At 38.2% G+C, this 23,305-nt stretch overlaps 1 protein-coding gene across 1 annotated transcript in view; it reads left to right on the top strand.

The window, feature by feature from the left end:
- The window catches only part of acvr1c (activin A receptor type 1C), an 85,643-nt gene extending 63,524 nt beyond the window's left edge, over positions 1–22,119 (top strand). The window contains exons 3-9 of the mRNA XM_073846341.1: positions 12,521–12,763; positions 12,883–13,113; positions 13,757–13,924; positions 14,853–15,009; positions 15,471–15,595; positions 17,136–17,266; positions 19,166–22,119. Coding sequence (XP_073702442.1) covers positions 12,521–12,763; positions 12,883–13,113; positions 13,757–13,924; positions 14,853–15,009; positions 15,471–15,595; positions 17,136–17,266; positions 19,166–19,291 — 1,181 coding nt within the window. The 3' untranslated portion in view covers positions 19,292–22,119. The remainder of the gene's footprint in view (positions 1–12,520; positions 12,764–12,882; positions 13,114–13,756; positions 13,925–14,852; positions 15,010–15,470; positions 15,596–17,135; positions 17,267–19,165) is intronic.
- Positions 22,120–23,305: the final 1,186 nt, after the last annotated feature.

The raw sequence follows: 23,305 nt of genomic DNA, 5'->3' as shown, positions 1-23,305 counted from the left end.
CCTACCTGTTGTTATAAAAGCTGTATTGGTTTTTTTTTTAAAGCAAAATCTCAAAAGTGTCCTATGGTGTGACTGTCTCAAGCATAGTTCAATAAATTACAACATTTATAAATTAAAAAGAAAAACAAAAATGTTAATAAATACTTCTGGCATACTTGTACAAGTGTCTATTTTAGTAAATGGCAATAATTTTTTCATCTATATATTTCTGAAAGTGTAGAAACTTGATACATTTTGTCTCTAAAAACCATGTCATCTGGTGTGACACCATATCCTGATGTAAAATAGGCAAATTCCAGATAAAACTGGTTGAAGGATCCCATTTATGTTTGTGTTACTAAAGCCCCCTGTCAAGCCCTTGACGTGCACATGGTAAAACTTTTTTGGAACCACTAACACCGCTAAATTATTATTTTTTAATTAAAAACTGCATGTTGAACTACATAATCTTGGAAAATTATGCAAATGTGTCTTGCTAGCTGCTAATGACAGGTTAGTTTGGAATAGGAAGGTCATAAATTGACACAAAAGACTGAAACTTCCTTTGGTGTGACAGAAAATATCCACTGTGCCCACTTTTGCAGCAATTTTTTAAAACTGTGGTGAGAGTTAGCCAATGCTTAAACAGGGGGTTTCATAACCCTTTAATGAATATAGTTTGAATATCAATCATATTTAGCTGTGCTGCACATGCAGCAGGGGGTCTTTGACTACGAGACTGAATTTTGTTGATGAAAAGATACTAACTCTCAAACACATTTTTGCCATCTGTGGTTGATGGACAAAGTTTTAACCTAGCCATGACTAGTGAAATGCAGGTTAACAAAGTTATCAGTTCACTTCGAAATACTAAATGTAGCGATGTTCAGCAATTTGATACTAAATTCCTTAAAATTCATAAAGATACTTTAGCTCCTGTTATTTCTCATCTGATTAATTTATCATTTGAACAGTGTTTATCCTTCTGCATGGAAGCAAGCCATTGTTACTCCCATTTTTAAATGTGGGGATTACTCTGAGGTCAGTAATTATAGACCTATCAGCATATTGCCGGTAGTTTCCAAGGTTGCTGAGAAGGTAGTTCTTGAACAACTGACATCTTATCTTAACACAGCTAAGGTTGGTTTACATCGTATGCAATTTGGTTTCAGAGTAAATCACTCAACTGAAACAGCAACTTTACATTTAACAGAGCAAATAAGATCTAGTCTTGATAAAGGTGGAACAGTTGGTGCTATATTTATAGATTTACGTAAAGCATTCGACACGGTTAATCATAATGTTCTTCTTTCTAAACTATCTAAATTTCAATTTTCATCTCAGGCTTTAGCATGGATTTCCTCATATTTAGCAAACAGACAGCAATGTGTAAAAATTAAAGGGGTTCATTCTAAAAACTTAAACTGTACAATGGGCGTACCTCAAGGATCAATACTAGGCCCTTTATTGTTTAGTTTGTACATTAATGATCTCCCACAGCAGTGTGAAGGGATACAAGTGCAAATGTATGCTGATGATACTGTCATTTTTACACACGCAAGAAACGTAGAGTTAGCAGCTGAGAAGTTAAATAATGCTATGGAAAGGATTACAAAATGGTTAGAGCAATCTTGTCTCACCTTGAACACTGGTAAAACAAAAGGGATGTTTTTCTCTAAAACTAAAGTTTGTTCCAATGCAGATATTTTTATAAACGACGAAAAGATTGAAATTGTTACTGAGTTTAATTACCTTGGTTTAACACTGGACCCAAATCTTAGTTTTAAAAAACACGTAAAGAAAATGGTGAGGACTGAAAAATATAATATGGTAAATTTTAAACAAATTAGACAATGTCTTCCCACTGATGTAGCTAAGACGTTCATGCATGCTAGTGTAGCGAAATGGAAGAAGTCCATTTCAGCTTTTCATTTTTTCTAATGGGCGGAAACAAACCAATGAGGAAATTGAATATAAAAGAGTGCTAGAAACGGAAGTGAGAGAGCGAGTAACAACAAAACACACGTGTAGGTTGTTATTGGAGTGGGACACACGCTACCTGAAGCTGAAGGTCGTAGGCTACTATTCTTTGCTGGAATCTCTGTGCATGCGCTGACTGGGTGCGATCGCCAAAGTGACGGAGAAATTGCTCTACTGCGTCTGCATGGTTCGTTCGCCTGCCTGGTGCAACATAATCCAGCCTGGTTTGCTCGCCTGCCTCAGGTACTAGTGATGATGTCCATCATCTTTTAACCTCACGTTAAGTCTCCAAACTCTTTCTCCGGCCCGGGATTTGCGGCCGCTACACAGACTGCTTCACGCAGCCCCCACCACACACACACATACACGCTCATTGCACACGCACACACCCATACACAAACACTAGTTTGGATTATTTATTTTTCTTTGTGGTTGTTTTTTACATGTTTCTTTTTGTTGAAAACTGAACACTAAAAACTGAGTTTGAAAAAAAAAAGAGAAAAGAACGAACTTTAAGACATTACAGTGAATCAAGGACTTGTTAATTTAGATTTTGTAGTTGCTTGTGTGTGAAATCTTGAACTGAAATTGAACGGCAATCTACTTGCTGTCTGTTTACTTTTTTTTTTTTTTTTTCATGTGAAGAAAAGGCAAAAAGAAATACAAACTCTGTGAAAATGTAACTTTGTAAAATTCTTTTTTGTGTGTGTTTGAAAAATGATTTCCTAAAATGTGTGTATATGTGTGTGTATGTATGTATATATATATATATATATATATAAATATAAATAAATAATATTATTATATATATTTTTTTTTTTTTTTTTTTTTTTTGACCAAACCCTTCAATCTCTGAATGTGTCATTTAAGCACTGTTCTATATGAATGTGGGTATTTGAAGGAATTTATTTTCATTTTTTTTTGTGTAACCGTGGTTTGAGTTATCTTCGGGGAAATTGAACTTCATTATATGTAATTTTTTTTCTTGACAAGTTTTACTTGTCTGGCGCCCGAACAATTAAATGTAAATTTATTTAGTCAAATTTGATTTGGGGGCAGCCACCGTTACATAAGTGGCGCCCGAACAGGGACCTGAAACTTAAACACTTAAACCTTGATGACTTGAAACTTAAACACTTAAACCTTGTTGACTTGAAACTTAAAATTTAAATAAACCTTGACAATTTGAAACTTAAAACATTTAAGCACGTAAACCGTGACCACTTAAACTGGTCATTTGAACTTTGAATTTGAGTTTCCCTAAAGGATTACTTAAAGATTACTTAAAGGTTGGTTGTCACTTGAAACTGCCTATATTATTTTTGTTTGTGAAAGTGTGGTGTGTGTGTGTGTGTGTGTGTATATATATATATATATATATATATATATATATACATACTGAACTGAAACTGTTTTTCTTCTTTACTGAAAGGTTTTGTGGGAAGATACTTTTTGTTTGTGAACTTGCACGTTGTTAAATATAGAATTGTGTTACCCCTTAGTTGTCTTGCTGCCAAACTGACCCAATTATGTGAAAGTTGTGGAAACAACCATTTGTGTTATTGAAAGCTAATTATTGATTTGTGAAGTTAAGTGAATTGTAGTGTGAATTGGTGAATCGGACAATTGGACAGACATTTCACACTGAACTGTTAAGAGTATTCTGCTGCAATTTATTTTTTTCAAACATTTATACATTGTTTTTTTTCCCCCCAACTTGCATTTCACTACATTTTTACACTGACTGACTACACATACACTGACAATCAAACATGGCTGCCACTCCTCTCTCTCCATCCACTTTCGTGGAGATGGAACCACCCGCACCAGATGTTGCTACCCCAGTCTGGCCTCCAGCACCCCGTCCTCTACTTTCTTCAACTGGACCTCTTCGTGCTCCTTTCCACTTCACTCCTACTCCAGCCAGCACCACTGACTTCCCAGGAACCCATGTGCGGTTTGCTACTTCACCACTAGCTGGCAGCACTCCTGTTCAACCCTTCACCTGGGAACAGGAACCGAATGGCGACTCCATGCGGATATGTACATCACCTGGGCCTTCATCTTTATCTTCAGTGGTACAGCAGGACTTGCCTGGCATCCTGTCAACTCCTGGAAAAGGAATGCATCAACTCACTCAAGTTAAAGGAAACTGGGACACGTTGACACAGCATATGCAAACCCATGAGAAAACCATTGGTGAACTTGCCAAAGAACTTAAAACCATGACTGCACATCACGACAGCCTGATTTCTAACCTTGCTGATAAACTCAAACAAAACCAACAAGAAGTGCTCACCCACATTTCTGAAAGTAAGAAGCATGTGAAGGAAGAGACTGATCAACTCACTAAGTCACTTAAAGTCATGATTCCTGATGAACTTCACAAAGCTAAGACTACATATGTGTCTGAAGTGCGGTTCATGATTGACCAACTTCAAGTGGAGCTTCAGCAAGACATCAAAACCTACCTGGTAACCCATCAACGAAATTATGACCAGTTGTCAACAGAGCTCACCCAGTGCACCCAAACCACCAACACACTGTGTGCAACTGTAAAAAGCTTACAAACTGAACTTGAGAAAAGACTCGAAAAGCAAGAGAAACAAATGACTGACCTGCAGACAAGAGATTACTCACCTTTACCTCTCAATGCTCCAGTTTCATCTGTATCACCAGTGACTGCTCCATTGATTCCTGCTCCTCCAGTTTCATCTGCATCACCATCGACTGCTCCTTTGCTTCATGCTCCTGTTGTAAAGAGTGATCATCTTAAGATTACATTTCCTACTTTTGGGAGACAGTCAGATGATGTGGACCCCTTGCTCTATCTAACTCGATGTCAGGATTTCTTGGCGTTACATCCTCTTACTAATGCTGACATCCTGGCCACTTTCCGCACTGTCCTTTACGGTACTGCCCGGGACTGGTGGGAAGTAGCTCGATCCTCAATAACCACGTGGCAAGAGTTTGAAGCTGCTTTCCTCTCTGCTTTCCTCTCAGAGGATTATGAAGACGAGCTAGCTGAAAGGGTAAGGACAAGAACACAGTGGGAAAGAGAGAGCATTAGAGACTTTGCATTTACATACAGAGCTCTCTGCAAAAGGTGGAAGCCCACCTTGACAGTGAGTTGGTGAAAATGATGTTGAAAAATATGAATCCCTACCTTGCAAGCCAGATTCGCAGTCGGGTGAACACAGTCGATGAACTTGTGAAATTGGGCCAACAGCTGGAAAAAGACTACGAACAATTAAATGTAAATTTATTTAGTCAAATTTGATTTGGGGGCAGCCACCGTTACACTACAATCTTCTCTCGTTTTTCATATTGTCTGACATGCTGGGGTCAAGCAGGTGAAACTGTTATTAAACCTTTAAAATCTTTTTATAAACAGACTTTAAAAATTTTAGATAAAAAGCATAACCAACATCATCACTGTAGGGTTTTGGAGAAATACAACTTCTTGAGCTTTGATAACTTTAGACTTTTTTCAAATTTGTGTATGGTGTATAAAATTCTAAATGGTCTAGCCCCCTCCATACTAAGTGATTATGTGCATTTTTGTTCTGCACACTTTGTAAGATCTACTAGATCATCTATTAGTGATTGTGTTGTTCCTTTTCGTCATTCTGCCTTTGGATTATCGTCTTTCTCTGTGAAAGCTATTACTCACTGGAATACTCTACCAAAAGACATAAGGATGTGCACGTTGTAGCGAATTTAGCTCAAAAATGGAAATGAATATAAATAATTACAATTAATTTTTATTAATTACAATTATTTATATCAGCCGCCAGTGGTAACTGTAGCGGAATTAAATCGCCATCAGTTAATCTGTTCGTCTAGCAAACATTCAGGGTAATTTCATATCAACTCCAAGCAATGATATTTTCTTGGCCACAGAAAAATAACACTCTTACAGTATTAATGCATTAGAGCCTGTAGCTTGATCGGAAATCGTAAAGGGACATTAATTTGCAAGGCAGAATCAGAGACTCATGTCATTTGTGCACAAGAGTTTATTAACTAACGACTAACATATAACTAATCTAAACAAACAAACATACAATCACTCATACAGGGTAGGTTAGGAGGATGGCTAGGATGGTTTCTAACGCAAAACGCATGTGATAGCTTACACATAACCTCTGTTTAGTGGAAGAAACTATACTTGCATTTGACCGAGAGTCTCGTGGAGCCTCTGGAGAAGTCCTGGATGGTTCCATTTGATGACCGGAGTTGCAATTTATTGAAACTCCAAGGTTGTTCTTGACTCTGTTGAGATTAGGAGAGGTCTCTCTCCTGTGTAAGAAGTTCTGAGGAACTGCAGGCCACACTTCAGAGCTGGGGATCCAGAGACGGCCAGGAGTGAAGATAGGGAGATGTCTGATCGTGGTCATTCTCATGATAAGTTCCATGGTTGGGTGAAAATGAACTGCAGTGCTGTTAGTCTGACTCTGCGGAGTCCACGCAGCTCTATAGGTTGAGGCCCCCTCCTGGGCCCTGGGGTATGGGCTCAGTGGAGGCCCTCCACACCAGCTGCAATCTAGATTTTCAGAAGAACCCGGGCGGAACGGGGTGTGAGCCCTTTTAACATCTGGGAAGATCACACCTCTCAAAGTGGACTTGACCAATGAGAGAGGCTGAAATTCCGAGCGGGGGGTTTCGAAATGATGTGGGCTTTTACGACCCTTTGTTTGAGAGCAAGGTATTTTGCATGTGGGTAAATTCATGTAAATCTACTAGGGATTCATGAAACTCTAATATGTTACCTGTGTATCAACATATAATATGCATCATCTTTTAGATCATCAAAATACGAATTCAGAGATACCAAACATGACACGTACATAATATATCTACATAATATATATATCTATATCTATCTTAACACATGCATAAAGACATTATACAATACAAAAGACAAGATACATAAACCGCAATAACATACACAATGATTTGAGGCTGTGTGGGTGTTCATTCATAGGAAGGTTTTCTTATGAATTAGGGAAGAGTCCATTTCAACAGGCAAAATGTCTTTCCTAGAGTTGCTGCATACCTTTGGATCGTAAAACTGGTGTTATCAGCTAGTCGCCCTGGCAACTGAGCCCTTTGGCCTGTTGGTGCCTTTCGGGGGTTGTTTCCAGAACGCCAACCTATAGTTGGCTTGTTGGTTTTAAAGATAATACTGTTAAATGTAACAAATAACTATGTCTGATTGGTCCATACGCTACAACGTCAATGGATATTTTTAAACTTAAACTGAAATCTTATTTAAAATCAACTCAACTCTGTAAACACTTTTAACGGAATGTAATTTTTATTGTTCTTTGTGGCCCTGATAGAAGATGTATAAGTATTAATGTATTTGTATGTGTATGGTGTTTTATGTTGTTTGCTTATGTTTACCTGCCAGGGGACTGCGAATGAAAATTAGCCATTGGCTAAATTCGGTACAATGCATGAAATGGAAACACTTATGTTAAAATTGTACATGGTCCCTTTTGAAATAAACTCAATAATAATAATAATTATCTTGTGCGTCAAAGAACAAGATTGGTTTGTGGCAATAGACCTGAAAGTCGTGTACTTTCATGTCTCGATCCTTCCAAGACACAGCATTCGCATGTCACAACTAGAAGAGTGGACCAAGTGGACAACTGCGGTTTGCCTTTGAAGGACGGGCGTTTCAGTACAAGGTCCTTCCTTTTGGGCTGTCGCCTTGCGTCTTTATGAAGGTCGCAGAGGCTGCTCTTGCCACTCTCAGCGAAGTGGGCATACGCATTCTCAACTACCTTTGAGTTGGTTTGCTCCCACAGGGACGTTGTTCTCAACCATCTAGTTCGACTGGGATTTTGGGTCAACTGAGAAAAGTGCAAACTCTCCACAGTGCAGAGTATTTCTTTTCTCTGTGTACAACTGGACTCGGTCACTATGACTTGCACGCCTCTCACAAGGCCGTGCTCAGTCAGTGCTAAACTGCATGAGAGCACTCAAGCGCGGAACTGCGGCTGCTCTGAAATACTTCCAGAGGCTCCTGGGGCACATGGCATCCTCAGCCGCGGTTACGTTATTGGGTTTCATGCACATGAGACCACTACAGCACTGGCTCCATACCTGAGTCTCAAGATGAGCATGGCACCGAGGTACATACCGCATGAACATCACACCAGTATGTCACAAAACCTTCAGTCCTTGGGAAGACATTTCATTTTTTATGGGCAGGGGTCCACTTATAACCAGTTTCCAGATGCATTCTTGTAACATCAGATGCTTCCAAGACAGGCTGGCGCGTCGTATGCAACAGGCAGGCAGCCTCAGGGGTCTGGACAGGCCCTTGGCTGCTCTGGCATATAAATTGCCTGGAGTTGTTGCCAGTGCTTTTGGCCCTGAAGAGGTTCCGACCTTTGGTTCAGGGCAAGCATGTGTTGGTCTGGACAGACTGTAGGCCAAAGCAGTGTTCGTTCCTTTCGCATGTCACAACTGGCCCACCATCACCTACTTTGGAGTCAGCAAAGACTCAAGACTCTGCATGGCACTTATATCCCAGGCGAACTCAATCGTGTGGCTGATGCGCTCTCAAGGCAGATTTGGCTTCAGGGCGAGTGGAGACTTTACCCCCAGATGGTTCAGCTGCTTTGGAGTCGATTCAGCCAGGCTCAGATAGATCTGTTTGCCTTGCCAGATTCCACCCACTGCTAGTTATGGTACAGCTTGTCCAAGGCCCTCCTCAGTACAGATGCACTGGCACACAGCTACGCAAATATGCCTTTCCCCCAGTAAGCCTCATAGTACAGACTCCTCCAAAGTCAGTCAGCTCCTGTTAGTGGCCCCGTATTGGCCCAATGACCTGGTTACACCTCAGAGTCCTTAGGTGTATTCACACGTTACCTCCCCTTCGGGTAGGGTGTGATCTCCGTAGTGTCTTTTCCTCCTGTGTCCTCCTACCACAACTCTGGACTGCCTCTGAGTGAGCATGAGACATTTTTGGCTCCTCAGAACAGAATGAATAAGCAGATTCAGCTCTGGCCTATTTATGCCCGGATATCCGGGTTGTGGCCAGCTATGCAAAATCTGCACACCAAATTTCATTGGCCTTTTCTCAAGATATCACAGTTGTTTGGGCTCCCAAGAGCAACCCCTAGTGTTGTACATTCGACACTCAAGGAATGAGGGTTACCGTATGTAACCGAGACGTTTCTCAAACTGCTCTGGTGTGATCTTGGTCCACTCTTCTTCCACTCCTTTACATAGTATGGTAACTGTAGTGGGTTTCTTAGCCATAACTTTGTCGCCAGAGATTTTAAATCAGGTTTAGATCAGTCCAGACAGATAACACAGCGACTGTAGCGTACATCAACCACCAAGGCGGTGTTCGCTCCTTTTGCATGTCACAACTAGCCCGCCATCACCTACTTTGGAGTCAGCAAAGACTCAAGACTCTGCATGGCACTTATATCCCAGGCGAACTCAATCGTGTGGCTGATGCGCTCTCAAGGCAGATTTGGCTTCAGGGCGAGTGGAGACTTTACCCCCAGATGGTTCAGCTGCTTTGGAGTCGATTCAGCCAGGCTCAGATAGATCTGTTTGCCTTGCCAGATTCCACCCACTGCTAGTTATGGTACAGCTTGTCCAAGGCCCTCCTCAGTACAGATGCACTGGCACACAGCTACGCAAATATGCCTTTCCCCCAGTAAGCCTCATAGTACAGACTCCTCCAAAGTCAGTCAGCTCCTGTTAGTGGCCCCGTATTAGCCCAATGACCTGGTTACACCTCAGAGTCCTTGGGTGTATTCACACGTTACCTCCCCTTCGGGTAGGGTGTGATCTCCGTAGTGTCTTTTCCCCCTGTGTCTTCCTACCACAACTCCGGACTGCCTCTGAGTGAGCATGAGACACTTTTTGGCTCCTCAGAACAGAACGAATGAGCAGATCCAGCTCTGGCCTATTTATACCCGGATATCCGGGTTGTGGCCAGCTATGCAAAATCTGCACACCAAATTTCATTGGTCTTTTCTCAAGATATCAGAGTTGTTTGGGCTCCCAAGAGCGACCCCTAGTGTTGTACATTCAACACTCACCATATGTAACTGAGATGTTTCTCAGACTACCCTGGTGTGATCTTGTTCCACTCTTCTTCCACTCCTTTACATAGTTTGGTAACTGTAGTGGGTTTCTTAGCCATAACTTTTGTCGCCAGAGATTTTAAATCAGGTTTAGATCAGAACTCTGGCCCAGCCATTTCATTACATCAATGCTCTTAGTGGTTTAGTGCTTAGTTCTTTCTACTTTACCAGTTTTGCAGTGTGATGGGAGCATTGTCTTGCATGAAAATTGCAAGCTGATTGGGAGATGCTTGCAGGGAATTAACCACGTTACCACATGTTCTGGGAACATTTGCGTTCTCCCTGCCATGTAGCTGTTTAAGAGGCCCAACTCCTGCTGCAGAAAACATCTCCCAAGCCCAAGCCATGACACTTCCTCCTCCACTTGGATGAATTAGTGTCATTGTAAACCTGCAATATTCAAGGAAACAGGTTTGGAATGACCACCTTTCTTGCAATGGCTGAAAGGGTCATCCCTTTGGCCTTTGTCTGGACAACCTCCTGTCTCAGGCTTTCAGTCAGAGTGGCCTGCCATCTTGCAGTCTTGCAGCAACATTATAGTGCAATGTAATTTTTGCTTACCTGCAACAAAACTTCTACGCAACATCTAACCCTGAAAAAGTATCTTTAAGTAAGTTGTTCTCAATCTTTGTAAAGGGCTCCCAACACTGTTCCCTTTCAATTTTGGTTCATTCGACATTGCATCATAGCAGTGTGCCAGTTGGACTGTTTTAATGTTCTTACCCAGCACAGACACCCCTTGCAAAAACCCATTTTTTTTAGTGTGTTCATAGGAGTGGTGAAGTAGTCGGTGAGCCTGACAAGACCAACACACTATGGCTATTTGTGTATTGTATTGTCAAGTCATGTGATGTGTAGGGGACAGACTTTGCCACCACCTATCTTGCATTCAGTCATGGTGCAGCGCTACTGCAGTATAAGCGATAGAGGCCACTGCCACTGCTTTGCTCTCATCCTGCTATGGTGTTCAACTAGCTCCGGTGGCTCAGCGCTGCTTTGACGTAAGCAATAGTGTAACCAAGACTGCCACTTTGCTTCTCACTTATAATTTCGATAGTTAGACCAACAGCTTCAGGGCGATGGGATCAGTATTTGCCTTTGTGTTCAGACTGTTCCTCTATTTAGTGAATTGAGTCAGAATATATCTATATGCATATGTCGATATACAAATATGCACACACAAAGCGCTTCAGAGCTCCTCCTTCTTACTCATAACATATGTAGCTCCCTGCCTTAAAGTGGTGAGTTGCATTGTTTTGGGAATGCAGCTTCAACTTGTGTCACCTTATGCAGAAGCTTGGCAGGATACTGTCAAGGCTCTGACAGAGACGGCAATTTCTGAATCTGGCACTATTGAATCATGTGTTCAAATGTGCACAGGGGTGTGAAGTGAGTTCGGTGCGAAAGCCCCTATACAGAAGGAGTCTGCCTCTATTTAGCATGCTTGAATGCTATTGGTGGTTGAGTTCCCTGTGGGCTTTTATTAGGCTTCAGTAGATTCGAGCAAGGAGGGGAAACCCCATGCGTCAGTCTCGTTGTCTCATCTCAGGGAACCGAGGTTATGTTAGGTACCTGGAGACCTTCTCACGCAACACAGCGATTTTCTATTTTTATAACTTATGGTATAGTTAAGCAATATCAATCGAGGAAGAAGAGTGCTGTTTACCGGAATATTAGCACGATTGCCAATGTGATGCTGATTTTATGCAATTCAAAAACTAAAAGTTAATATTAAGTGACTTACTTAAAAGAACAATATTGTCTGATTTGCTCTGTATCGGCAACTAAAATGGTTCCATACTGCGAATATATTTACACTAAAAGCAAATCTGGTTGGGTTTGACATAAATAAATAAAAAAACAGACAAAAAACATTTTTTTTGCAATCAGAGGCGCCTTTTTAAAATTGCTTACCTTTGGCAGTGAGCCCCACATTCTGTCTGATTGGGACCTAAGACACATGGTGATAAGATTTGATGCGATTAATCTGAGTTTGTATCTGCCTTTTGCCAAATTAATTTAACTCTTATTTAACTCTTGTTCTCTTTTTCTCCATTTTCCCATTTGCACAAGTGTTAATAGCATCTAATTACTATCACTTATTTCAAAGAAAGTGTAAATAGAATTTATGGCTATTTGCACTCTTTGGTTCCTGAATAAAGCAATGTTATGAACAAATTTGAATGAATGAGAGAATGATTCAGTTCCATTCATAAAATCACATGCTTCATTCCGGAATGTCCCAAAAATAATTAAACATGTAAAAAAAAAACTGACTTGTGACATCATCTGACATGGTTCTCACTAAATTGTTTTGCTTTACATATTGTTTTGCTTTACATATACTGCAATCAACATTTAACAAATATCATTACCATATAAAAAACATTGCATGGGATGACCAACATATGTGTGTGTTTGTGTATTTGGTGTAGAGCCACCGCCTGAGGGATCTGGGTGGAGTCAGCTGGAACTAGCAGCTGTAATCCTTGTGCCATCGTGCCTGGTGTGTGTAGGTGTCATTCTGGGAATGTGTGCCGTACAAAACCTGCGATGCATCCACATCAAAGCCCACAAACAGGATCCTGAGGAACCCCTGGATGACCAGACTCTAGTGTCACCTGACAAATGTCTTAAAGAGCTTATCTATGACATGAGCACCTCTGGCTCGGGATCAGGTAAAAGCTGGCTGTGCTCATCAAAACAAAAACAAAAAAAGACTATGCAAATGACACATGTTTTTCTTTACAACATGATTCGAAAACAAAAACAGTTCACTCATGTGATATTCTTTTAGGATTGCCTCTATTGGTCCAGAGAACAATTGCTCGAACTATTGTACTCCAGGAGAGTATTGGGAAGGGGCGCTTTGGGGAAGTGTGGAGGGGAAAATGGAGGGGGGAGGATGTCGCTGTGAAGATCTTCTCCTCAAGAGATGAGCGTTCCTGGTTTCGTGAGGCTGAGATTTATCAGACCATCATGCTACGCCATGAGAATATTTTGGGGTTTATTGCTGCTGATAACAAAGGTATGTGATTTTGGTGTCTGAATGTATTACAATACATGAAGAACATTGCATGCTTTTTGTGCATTGTTTTATTGCATTTGCTAAATAAGTCCATTGTAATCATTCCCAGATATAGAATAATCATATTAATGTATTACAACATTTTTGTAAGATTTCATGACAGCATGTTTGAGCAATTGGAGAGAGAAGTTTTGGACTCTTAAAACATTATTGGCTCTCTCCTCTCCCTCTAGTTCTCCCTCACTCAGTTGCTTTTAGAGAGAGGGAGGTCTGTCACGTTTCTCTTGATGACTGCGAAAAATTAATTAAAACTAAATTAATAATTTTAATTACACCTGTATATTTGAAATACATTTTTGAAATAATAATAATTATGATACAGGTAAAATATTATTTCACATACTGCTGTGAGGGAAATATTTAATTACTTTTAAATTAAATAAATTACTTTTAAATTATTAAAATAAAACTGCATGAAATTTTAAGTTTAAATTTATGAAACCAAAATGAATACAAAGAATACAAGAACTTCTAAGAACTTACAATACAATACAATTTGAAAGGTTTTCAAGTAATCTTGGATGTTCTTAATCTTGTTTGGATGTCCTGTATTATAATCCATCTATTTTTTGTCTTTCTTCAGATAATGGCTCATGGACACAGTTGTGGCTGGTGTCTGAGTATCATGAACACGGGTCTCTTTTTGATTACCTAAACAAATACACAGTATCAGTGGAGGGGATGATAGTTCTGGCACTGTCCATTACCAGCGGCATTGCCCACCTGCACATGGAGATTATTGGCACTCAAGGTATTGATCACATACAGTAGGAATATGACAATGAAACAGTTTGAGGTTTTGGTCTTGTTTCTCTGCAGGAGAAAAACCTGCAGAAGTCTAAACTCCTTGGACAACACAGTACAATAAATGTAGTTACATTTTAAGTGTAATACTGATAATAGAATAAATGTAATTAATATTTAGGACAGGTCAGTAAAGCAAAATTCGTTGTCTGGCTGATCTTGGTTGTAATTAAATACATTATAGCCTTTGAAGCCCATGCTAGAATAATTGTTAGAGATGTAGGCAGTGGTCTGTGAAGCATCCTCTCATCCTCACCATCTGGCTGGTGTTACCAGATTGGTTATGGAACTTGTTTATAGACACTGCAAGACACCCAGCCTGTTACGGTACGGTGCTGGACGAGACGAGACGATACACGATTTAACAAACACAAAGTCTTTTAATATAATCCAAGGAACAGACTGGTCAGGAACACGAAGAACTTCCACACACCAAACGTAAAACAAGAGCAAAGACCGACAGTAAACTCAACTCAAAGACAGACTTATGAAGGGTGACTAATTACAAAGACAGGTGATACAGATAACAAGGACTAAACCAAAGCAGACAGATTAACGGGGGGAGACATGACTATGACACAGCCAGTTTTGCATTACAATAATCTAGTTTTGCATGCATGAACTAGGTCTACTCATCTCTAAATATTTGGTATTAATCCTCATGTTTTTGCCTTTAATGTTAACAAAAAATAACCACAGCCAATTAGTAAATTAAAAAAATAAATAATTAAAATAACATTGAATAAAATGTTGACTTTTTTAGGGTTGGTTGTCTTAAATATACTGGAACACTAAATACTACCGTTCTGCATGAAAATGCCTTGTCAGGTATATGATGTGTGCTGTTATTAAATTGCATATTGCTCTTGGGACAGGAAAGCCTGCCATTGCTCACAGAGACGTAAAGTCAAAGAACATCCTGGTTAAGAAGAATGGAATGGCTGTGATTGCTGATCTTGGTCTGGCTGTCAAACACGACTCCAATACCAACACTATTGACATCCCCATTAACCACAGAGTAGGCACCAAAAGGTTAGACAATATTTTTCTTACATAAGGTTATTTTTACGTTTTTAAGTATTAAATCATAAACACTTCCATTGAAGAGCCAGTCACTGTATTTGAGTGAGCTGTCTCTCAGTAAACACAGAAAGGATAGGAGCGTTGGTTGCATGTGCATTTGCATGTGCATATTTACTATCATTGTTATCATTGTGTGTTTAGGCTTTGGATTTGTGTATTCAAGGTTCTTGAGTGATAGAGAGCATGCATCTTTGCATGTATGTGTGTCTGTGTGTGTTTGACTATATATTAGTTTTAGTATGTGTGTGTGTTCTCTGTTTCTCTCTCTGAACTCTGTATGCACTTTCTGTCCCTGTATAAGACACATGTCATTGTTTGCTTTCAGGTGTATCAGGGACATCTTGATGGAGGTTAATGCGTTCATGTGGTGTGGGTACATTACTCTAATGTGAGTGTGTTTGTTTCTGCAGGTACATGGCTCCCGAGATCCTGGATGATTCCATAAACATGAGCAGCTTTGAGTCATTTAAGCGTGCTGATATCTACTCACTTGGCCTGGTGTTCTGGGAACTTGCTCGCAGATGTTCCATCCAAGGTGCCTTACTGTGTTAAAGAGTGTTCAGATCCCAATAAATATACACCAGCTGTCAGCTGATTTAAATGATTTAAATGATGTTCCTTTGAGTAAAGAATTGTTCCTTCTATTCTAAAATGGCACATTTTTTTCATGAAGTAAACTATACATTATTAAGAAATATTTGACTGTTCACTACCATGATTGTCCAGTCAGAATAGTATTCCAAAGAGTCATGTAATAAGTAACAAGTTCATACTGACAGTGCTTAAAGGGGACATTGGATGCAAAATTTCCTTTACATGGTGTTTGAACTCAAATGTGTCTTGGCAGTGTGTGTACACAACCGCTCTATAATGATAAAAATCCACCCAGTGCTTTTTTTTGTAATCCCCACAAATCATAAGCCATTCACAAATTCTGGCCAAACATGTCACCCCCCCAACCCTCACCTGTTATGTAAACAGTCCGCCATTGTTTTGACGCCAGAGCAGGTCTCTTAAGCGATTGAGATGTTTTGTTTTTGGATGTAATAATGAACATAGCAGTTGTCATTTACTCCCAACATCTGCACAACAAAATACTGTAGAACTCACTATAATCAGTGATGCTGTCTACACTGGATACAGCGCGACACAACAAATCCCAGACAGTAAACTGCTGCCTTGTTCTATTTATGATGTACTGACACAAAGTTCAAATGATTTGCAATGATCACTTTGTCATGTCCACTACACTACATTAAGGTTGCCTTTGTAGAGGGTTCATAAAGGGGTTTGTTAATGACTAATAAGTAATTTACAAATGTATTTTAAATCGTTTTTGAACAGTAATAACAGCATGAATAAGAATAGTAACTTTAACGCAAGAACAGAGCTGTTTTTGACAAGGTAAAAATGGTGTTGTTTTACACTACCATTGAGAAATTTTAACCAAAGTATGTTATAGACTTTGCATGAAGACCCTAAAGAATCATACAATCTGTGGAAAATGGGCATCCGATGTCCCCTTTAAAGGGATATTTCCCCCCAAAATGAAAATTCTGTCATTATTTACTCACTTTTATGTTGTACTATTTGACTTTTTTTCTTTAAGAAATGTCTCTCTCCCTCCTTTTTCTTTTTTTTTTCAGCCTGAAAAATATTTCATTCTTGTTATGAGTAGACCAGTTTTTTAAATGTCTGATCAGTGATGCCTACTCAGTGTTAAGAAACATTGCCCCCTAGGCATGATAAGAGGTAATAAGAGGAAGTATTACCATAGCTAATAATAAATGGGGTTAAGGTCACCAAACTTTGTGAGAAATTTTGTGAGAGTCTTATTAAAGGACAAGGTGGTGTTGTTATTTTGAACCACAGACCTGAGACCTTATAGACCTGAGAATAAACCCATGGCCTGTTTAGGTCTTAACTCACATTTTTAGGTTATGGTCTTCCTTAGGGAAGAAAATAAAATATAAGACATACCCTTTTTAAATCTTGCACATTCACATCCAATCTTTTAGATTTTTTTTTTCAATACTTTTTAAAATAAATTTTTATGAATGCTTTATGCTCTGCAGGAATTTATGAAGATTTCCAGCTGCCTTATTATGACCAGGTACAATCAGACCCATCAATGGATGATATGAGGAAGGTGGTGTGTGAACAGAAACTCCGACCCAACATTCCTAACCAGTGGCAGAGCTGTGAGGTTTGTGTGATAAACCTACCATTCAGGTGACATTTGATAATATGTAGTATTCATTTAAATGAGGAATCTATTGAGCAGTTTACATAAATGTACAAATACTTTGAAGGTAGATATTACACAACTACATTAATTTCCTTTTGAAAACATTTGAAAAGAACATAGTAAAGAAAATGCTACTCATTCTAAAGCTACTACGTGATTATTTTTGTTTAAAGAGTTAGTTCACTCAAAAAAAAAAAAAATCTCGTCAATTGCTCATTTTATTCCACTCCTATTTGTCTTCTTGTTTACTGAATATTAACCTTTAAGAAATATTAGGTGACACTTTTTTAAGGTGTCCTTAATACAGAGTAATTGCCTAATTAGTATTAAGTAATATTGAGTTACTCCCTAAAAAGGTAAAACTAATTATGTTACTTTTTATGGAAAGTAATGTGTTACGTTACTTTTGCTTTACTTTTTTAATGTGGGCAGGGCTTGCTTGTTTGTTTTTTAATATAAAGTTATATTTTTGGCAAATGTAAAAGCCTTTTCACACCAAAAGCCTCAGGCTTAGAGAAGAGTAAATTTCCATCTGTACAGTAAACCGCAGAAGAAAAAAATGTCAAATCTTCAGCAGTATTGTCTTGAGTAATTTTTGCTTATTAGTATGGATGAATTGGATTATCGAAGTTCGGCAGCAAAGACATCGGTTAATAAAATGGAATTAAATACATAACGGATATTTGTATTATTTAACATATTTAATTATTGCAGGTTTGCGTTGAATTTAACTGTTTTTGTTTATTTTGAGGAATACTGTATTTGTTTTTTAGTGAGTGAGATTATTTTTTTGCATGTTCGCATTTATTCTAGAACTAAAGTAACATCTTACTCACAATTTCTCTCAACATGGGCACAGGAGAGCTTTTAATTAATAAATAAAGGGGAAAAAGTAACTGGTGTTACTTATTTGAAAAAGTAACTCAGATATTTTCTTGTCAATTAAAAAGTAATGCATTACTTTACTAGTTACTTGGAAAAAGTAATATTTTTTACGTAACTTGCGTTACTTGTAATGCATTACCCCCAACACTGGTAATTATGTAGATGTAATAGGCAGCTATTTTACACATACAGTACGTAACAGACAAGTCTGTTACACAGCTAGCTACTTATGTAACCAAAAGATTGTTACATATGTGTTGCAGACTTTATACAACTTAATTATAAATGTAAGTACACAGACATAAGCTACTTAAAATAAAGTGTATCAAGATTGTACTTAAGTGTACTTCATGTGTATCTATACTGTACACCTTATCCAGCTGCACCTTAGTTTGATTTAACCCACCAATACACAGCTTAAATACATGTAATATTTTTCTTTAATTACATTAAAGAATATTACACTGTTATTACAGACTGTTCCATAACTTTGTTACATGATAAGTACATTTTGTTTAATGTAAGTACAACAGCTACTGCTAAGTATTTAACTAGGTAATTACTCTATATTAAGGACACCTTAAAATAAAGTGTTACCAAATATTATTTTTCTGGCCACAAAAAAAAAAAAAAAAAAAAAAAAAAAAAAAAAAACTTTTCCTCCTGTGTACAGTTTTAGAACTTATAGCAATATTAGACTGTTGAAGGGACTTTAGGAACACTGCAACAATCTTGGATGAATTTATGCAATTTATTTAACTGATCTACAGTACACACATTAACTAATCTAAACATAAGACTACACATGTGTATATTATTAACAGACAATACAAATCAACTAAGTTTTACAGATGTAATCCTGGTTCCTTGAATATGAAACAAGATAAATGATTGTTTGAAATTTCATTTTCAAGACTTAAGTAGTCAAAAGTGTAGAATCACTCATGTGGTGTTCATTTGTGTTTATTCCAGGCTCTGAGGGTTATGGGTAAGATCATGCGGGAGTGCTGGTATGCCAATCCAGCTGCTCGGCTGACAGCACTACGTGTCAAGAAAACTGTATCTCAGGTAACTGTGGTCAAAGACGTTAAAGAGTAACCCAGCAGCCTGGTGCCCCTCTTGCCTCTGTCTGTCATTGTTATTGGGACATTTTCTAAGCTCAGATGAGTTGCCAAAGATTGCAGGAGTTTACGAGGGAAATATTATCTTATGACACATGAACATTGGAATAATGAATGAAAGAGAGTGTATTTTCTTTTTTAGTCAATAGATGGTGATAGAGTACTGATATACTGCTACCTCAACTGATCCTGTAAGTGCCAAATGCTTTGAGTTGCACTTGCTATGCTTTGTGCCATTAATGTTTTGCTTGGTGTAACTTACAAATATACAGTATTTCAAAAACATATTTTTAAAAGTAAGTCAAAATGCAAAATGTCTTTACACACACACACACACACACACACACACACACACACAGGACCAACTTTTTCTTTAAAGACCATGGTTGACGTCAGAGCATAATTTGGTCTGCAAAAGTAAGGTTGTTTTTTAGCCAAGCTTTGTGCAGATTGTGGTTTCCTGGCACTATTTTTTCTACTGTTTTAGACAGCTCACATCACTATTGACTGTACTGTGTACCTGTAGAAACCTGAAGGATGATTTCCTGTAAACCTTGTCATTTCTAAATGCAAAGAGAATAGTTTGTGTTTTGTGCATGTGCAGATGTCTGGGACAAACCCTGAGGTCTAAAGAGGGGAAAAATATGTAACACATCATCCAAAGCCTTTTAACCAGATTCTTCATCTAGAGCAGGGGTCTCCAACCTTTTATGCACCACAGAAAGGGCGAAAATATTCTTGGGTGGGTGGGGTATGGGGTAACAGATGCCCCATATTTTAATATTTCATTTTTACATATTGCACATTTTAATTCAAAAGTATCACATTTGCCTGAAATGTAGTCATTCAAAGACTTGAAAGTCTCTGCCCCAGTTGTACTAGTTGCCAATGAATGCACCCACATCCTCATGCACATTGGCTTGAACTATATATATTGCACATAAACCAGTAGTATTTCCTTGTTGTCAACACCGGTCAATTTTTCGAGCTGTAGTGAATACCACAGATACTCTTTATCCTGTCTAACAATTGCACTTCAACGTAATCCATACCTAGTCTGAAAGTAGTAGCTGAAAGGGCTTCTTAGCTTCAACGAGATGGTCAATCACCAAGTATGTCACTCTCAGTGCAGCTATGTTTATACATGGTGGCTTTCAACAGTTACTGTAGCTGTTTTTCCATTCAAAGTAATTTAGCAAATTTGAGAGTTTCACTGACCCATTAGCTAACATCTTCACTTTATGAACATGGGGGTTTAGTGCATGTGAACTGCCCATAGCCACAAAACCATAATTCAGATCATCAAATTTTTTAAAGGTAGCTTTTCTTTTTATTTATCAGTATGTTTGTTAATAACATTCCCTGTACTTTCTCTACCTCTTTACTAAAGAAACTTTTAAGGGGACGTTTGTTTCACACTCATGTTAACATTGGCTGAGTCTGCGGCTGATGCTTTCTGAAATGCCACCCTCTCTGTAAATTTAGATAATGGCACTTATTCAGTAAATAATATAGTATAATATAATTTTATAATATAATAATATATTTTGCTGCACAGATATTTTTCCCAGATTGTTCTTGTGACCCAGTAGCAACTCTATGGTGTGTTAATGGGTTGCAGCCTTGGGGTTGGGGACCTCTGATCTAGAGGATGTCTGAATGCCAATGTGAACTATATGACTGTGAAGAAAGTGTACATTTTATACTGTTAATATTCAAGTAGAAGTTGTACTTTATTGCACTATACAAAGGCTCCAAGCTGCTTAAGAATAGTAATCAACATTTAACAGACATTCAACTTACAGTTTTCAACTGACAGAACAGCTCAGCATATCTGAAACCAATCATAAAATGTTGTGTATATAAAAAGTCATGGGAGTGTATTGGAGCATTGTCATTTCTTAAAGTTTATAACTGCATAACTACTTGTCTGCTAAATATTGTGCTTTAAGTTTGTGTGGTTGAACACTTCATGTCTTTGTGATGATTCACTGAGATATATAAGGCTGTTCCCTAGGGTTTTCTCTGTTAGCTGTTCCGAGTTGTGTGTTTGTGTATTTGGCTGTGTGTGATAAACATACCTTGTGATGTTCTTGTGCATACAGAGTTCTACTTTTTGTACAGCTGTAATCTGGAACATTCTTGTTTGTAAATTATATCACTTCAAATGTCTGATTTGTGTTAAAATTGCCTCTGTTGATGTGAAACTAACAAAAAATGTATTTATGGGCTTTTCCAAACTCTGTGAAGTATATGCATATGATGCATGGTATTTAGTCTTAAGTCTTTCATCAGACATGGACATAATTTGATGACTGATTTGCATAAACATCCATATTCCAATGTTTATTCAATTTGTTTAAAAAAGAAAGTTTTATCATTCATTTTGCCTGTTGAAGAATAGTCTTTCTTATCTTGTTTCAGTAATTTGCAAAAGCATAAAATGCTTAAATATGGATTAGAGGATATGTCTCGAAGAAACCAAATCCTTAAAAACTTTTAAGGAAAATCTGCATGATTACAGCCTGATGCGGTTGAGAAATGTTGTAGCTCACTATTTTTAATTTGGTTATTCAATCTGAGATCCTAACAAATGTCACTGTTTCAGACTTTACAAAGTGTTGTCTGTAAACTGCTGTCTGATGTTTTAAGACAGAACAGAGACATTTATATGAGGAGGGTGGAATGTAATATATGTCCACTGACATATGTCTTTGTCTTTTTGTGAGTAGCATTCTGTTTTGTCTGTGTTATATTTATTTTCTAAAACGTAAACTATAGAGCAATAAACTACTTTTCATGATTCATCTCTCTCACAGTTTCTGATTTTTTATTTGGTGTTTGGAGAAAAAAAGGCTTAAAATAAGTATTTTTTTTCACAGATGCTGTGTACTTTACTTTAAGTGATGTCCAGTTGATTAAAAAAAAAACATAAAAAAAAAAAAACATAGATTGTGTAGCCAGCGTTTTTGCCACATAGGCATAGCGTCACCAAATCTACACTTTTAAATAGAGATTCAATTAGTTAAAGGGATAGTTCACCCAAAAATGAAAATTTGATGTTTATCTGCTTACCCCCAATGCATCCAAGATGTAGGTTACTTTGTTTCCTCAGAAAAACACAAACGAAGATTTTTAACGAAAACCGGTGCAGTCTGCCAGCCTTATCATTGACCTGGATGGGCACCAGACCTTTAAAAGTAAACAAAAACATGCACAGACAAATCCAAATTACACCCCGCGGCTCGTGATGATACATTGATATCCTAAGACACGAAACGATCGGTTTTTGTGAGAAACTGAACAGTATTTATATCATTTTTTACCTTTGATACACAGCCACGTCCATCTGTCATGTGCACGAGTTTGGCATCAGTCACGTCAAATGAGCACGCGCTCTAGCGTAGAATAAAGAGTAATAATAAAGAGCGATCTGTCGCCTGTATACGACACTCATTGTTTACACAGTGCACAGAGATTGTGTGTATAGCGGCTATTCAAAATGGTAATTACTTGCGCGTATCCTGATTGTTTAAACCGATTTAAAGCTAAAAGATTACGTTAATTTCCCCTTACGACGTTTGCGTATTCTACGCTAGAGCGCGTGCTAATGTGACATGACTGATGCACAAGACAGATGGACGTGGCTGTGTATCAAAGGTAAAAAATGATATAAATACTGTTCATTTTCTCACAAAAAACGATCGTTTCGTGTCTTAAGACATCAATGTATCGTCACGAGCCGCGGGGTGTAATTTGGATTTGTCTGTGCATGTTTTTGTTTACTTTTAAAGGTCTGGTGCCCATCCAGGTCAATGATAAGGCTGGCAGACTGCACCGGTTTTCGTTAAAAATCTTCGTTTGTGTTTTTCTGAGGAAACAAAGTAACCTACATCTTGGATGCATTGGGGGTAAGCAGATAAACATCAAATTTTCATTTTTGGGTGAACTATCCCTTTAACATTACCTATTGGAATAACTAACATTAACT

This window comes from Garra rufa, chromosome 8 (genome assembly GCF_049309525.1).
Source record: "Garra rufa chromosome 8, GarRuf1.0, whole genome shotgun sequence".
Lineage (NCBI taxonomy): Eukaryota > Metazoa > Chordata > Actinopteri > Cypriniformes > Cyprinidae > Garra > Garra rufa.
This window is presented reverse-complemented; position numbering and strand designations above follow the sequence as displayed.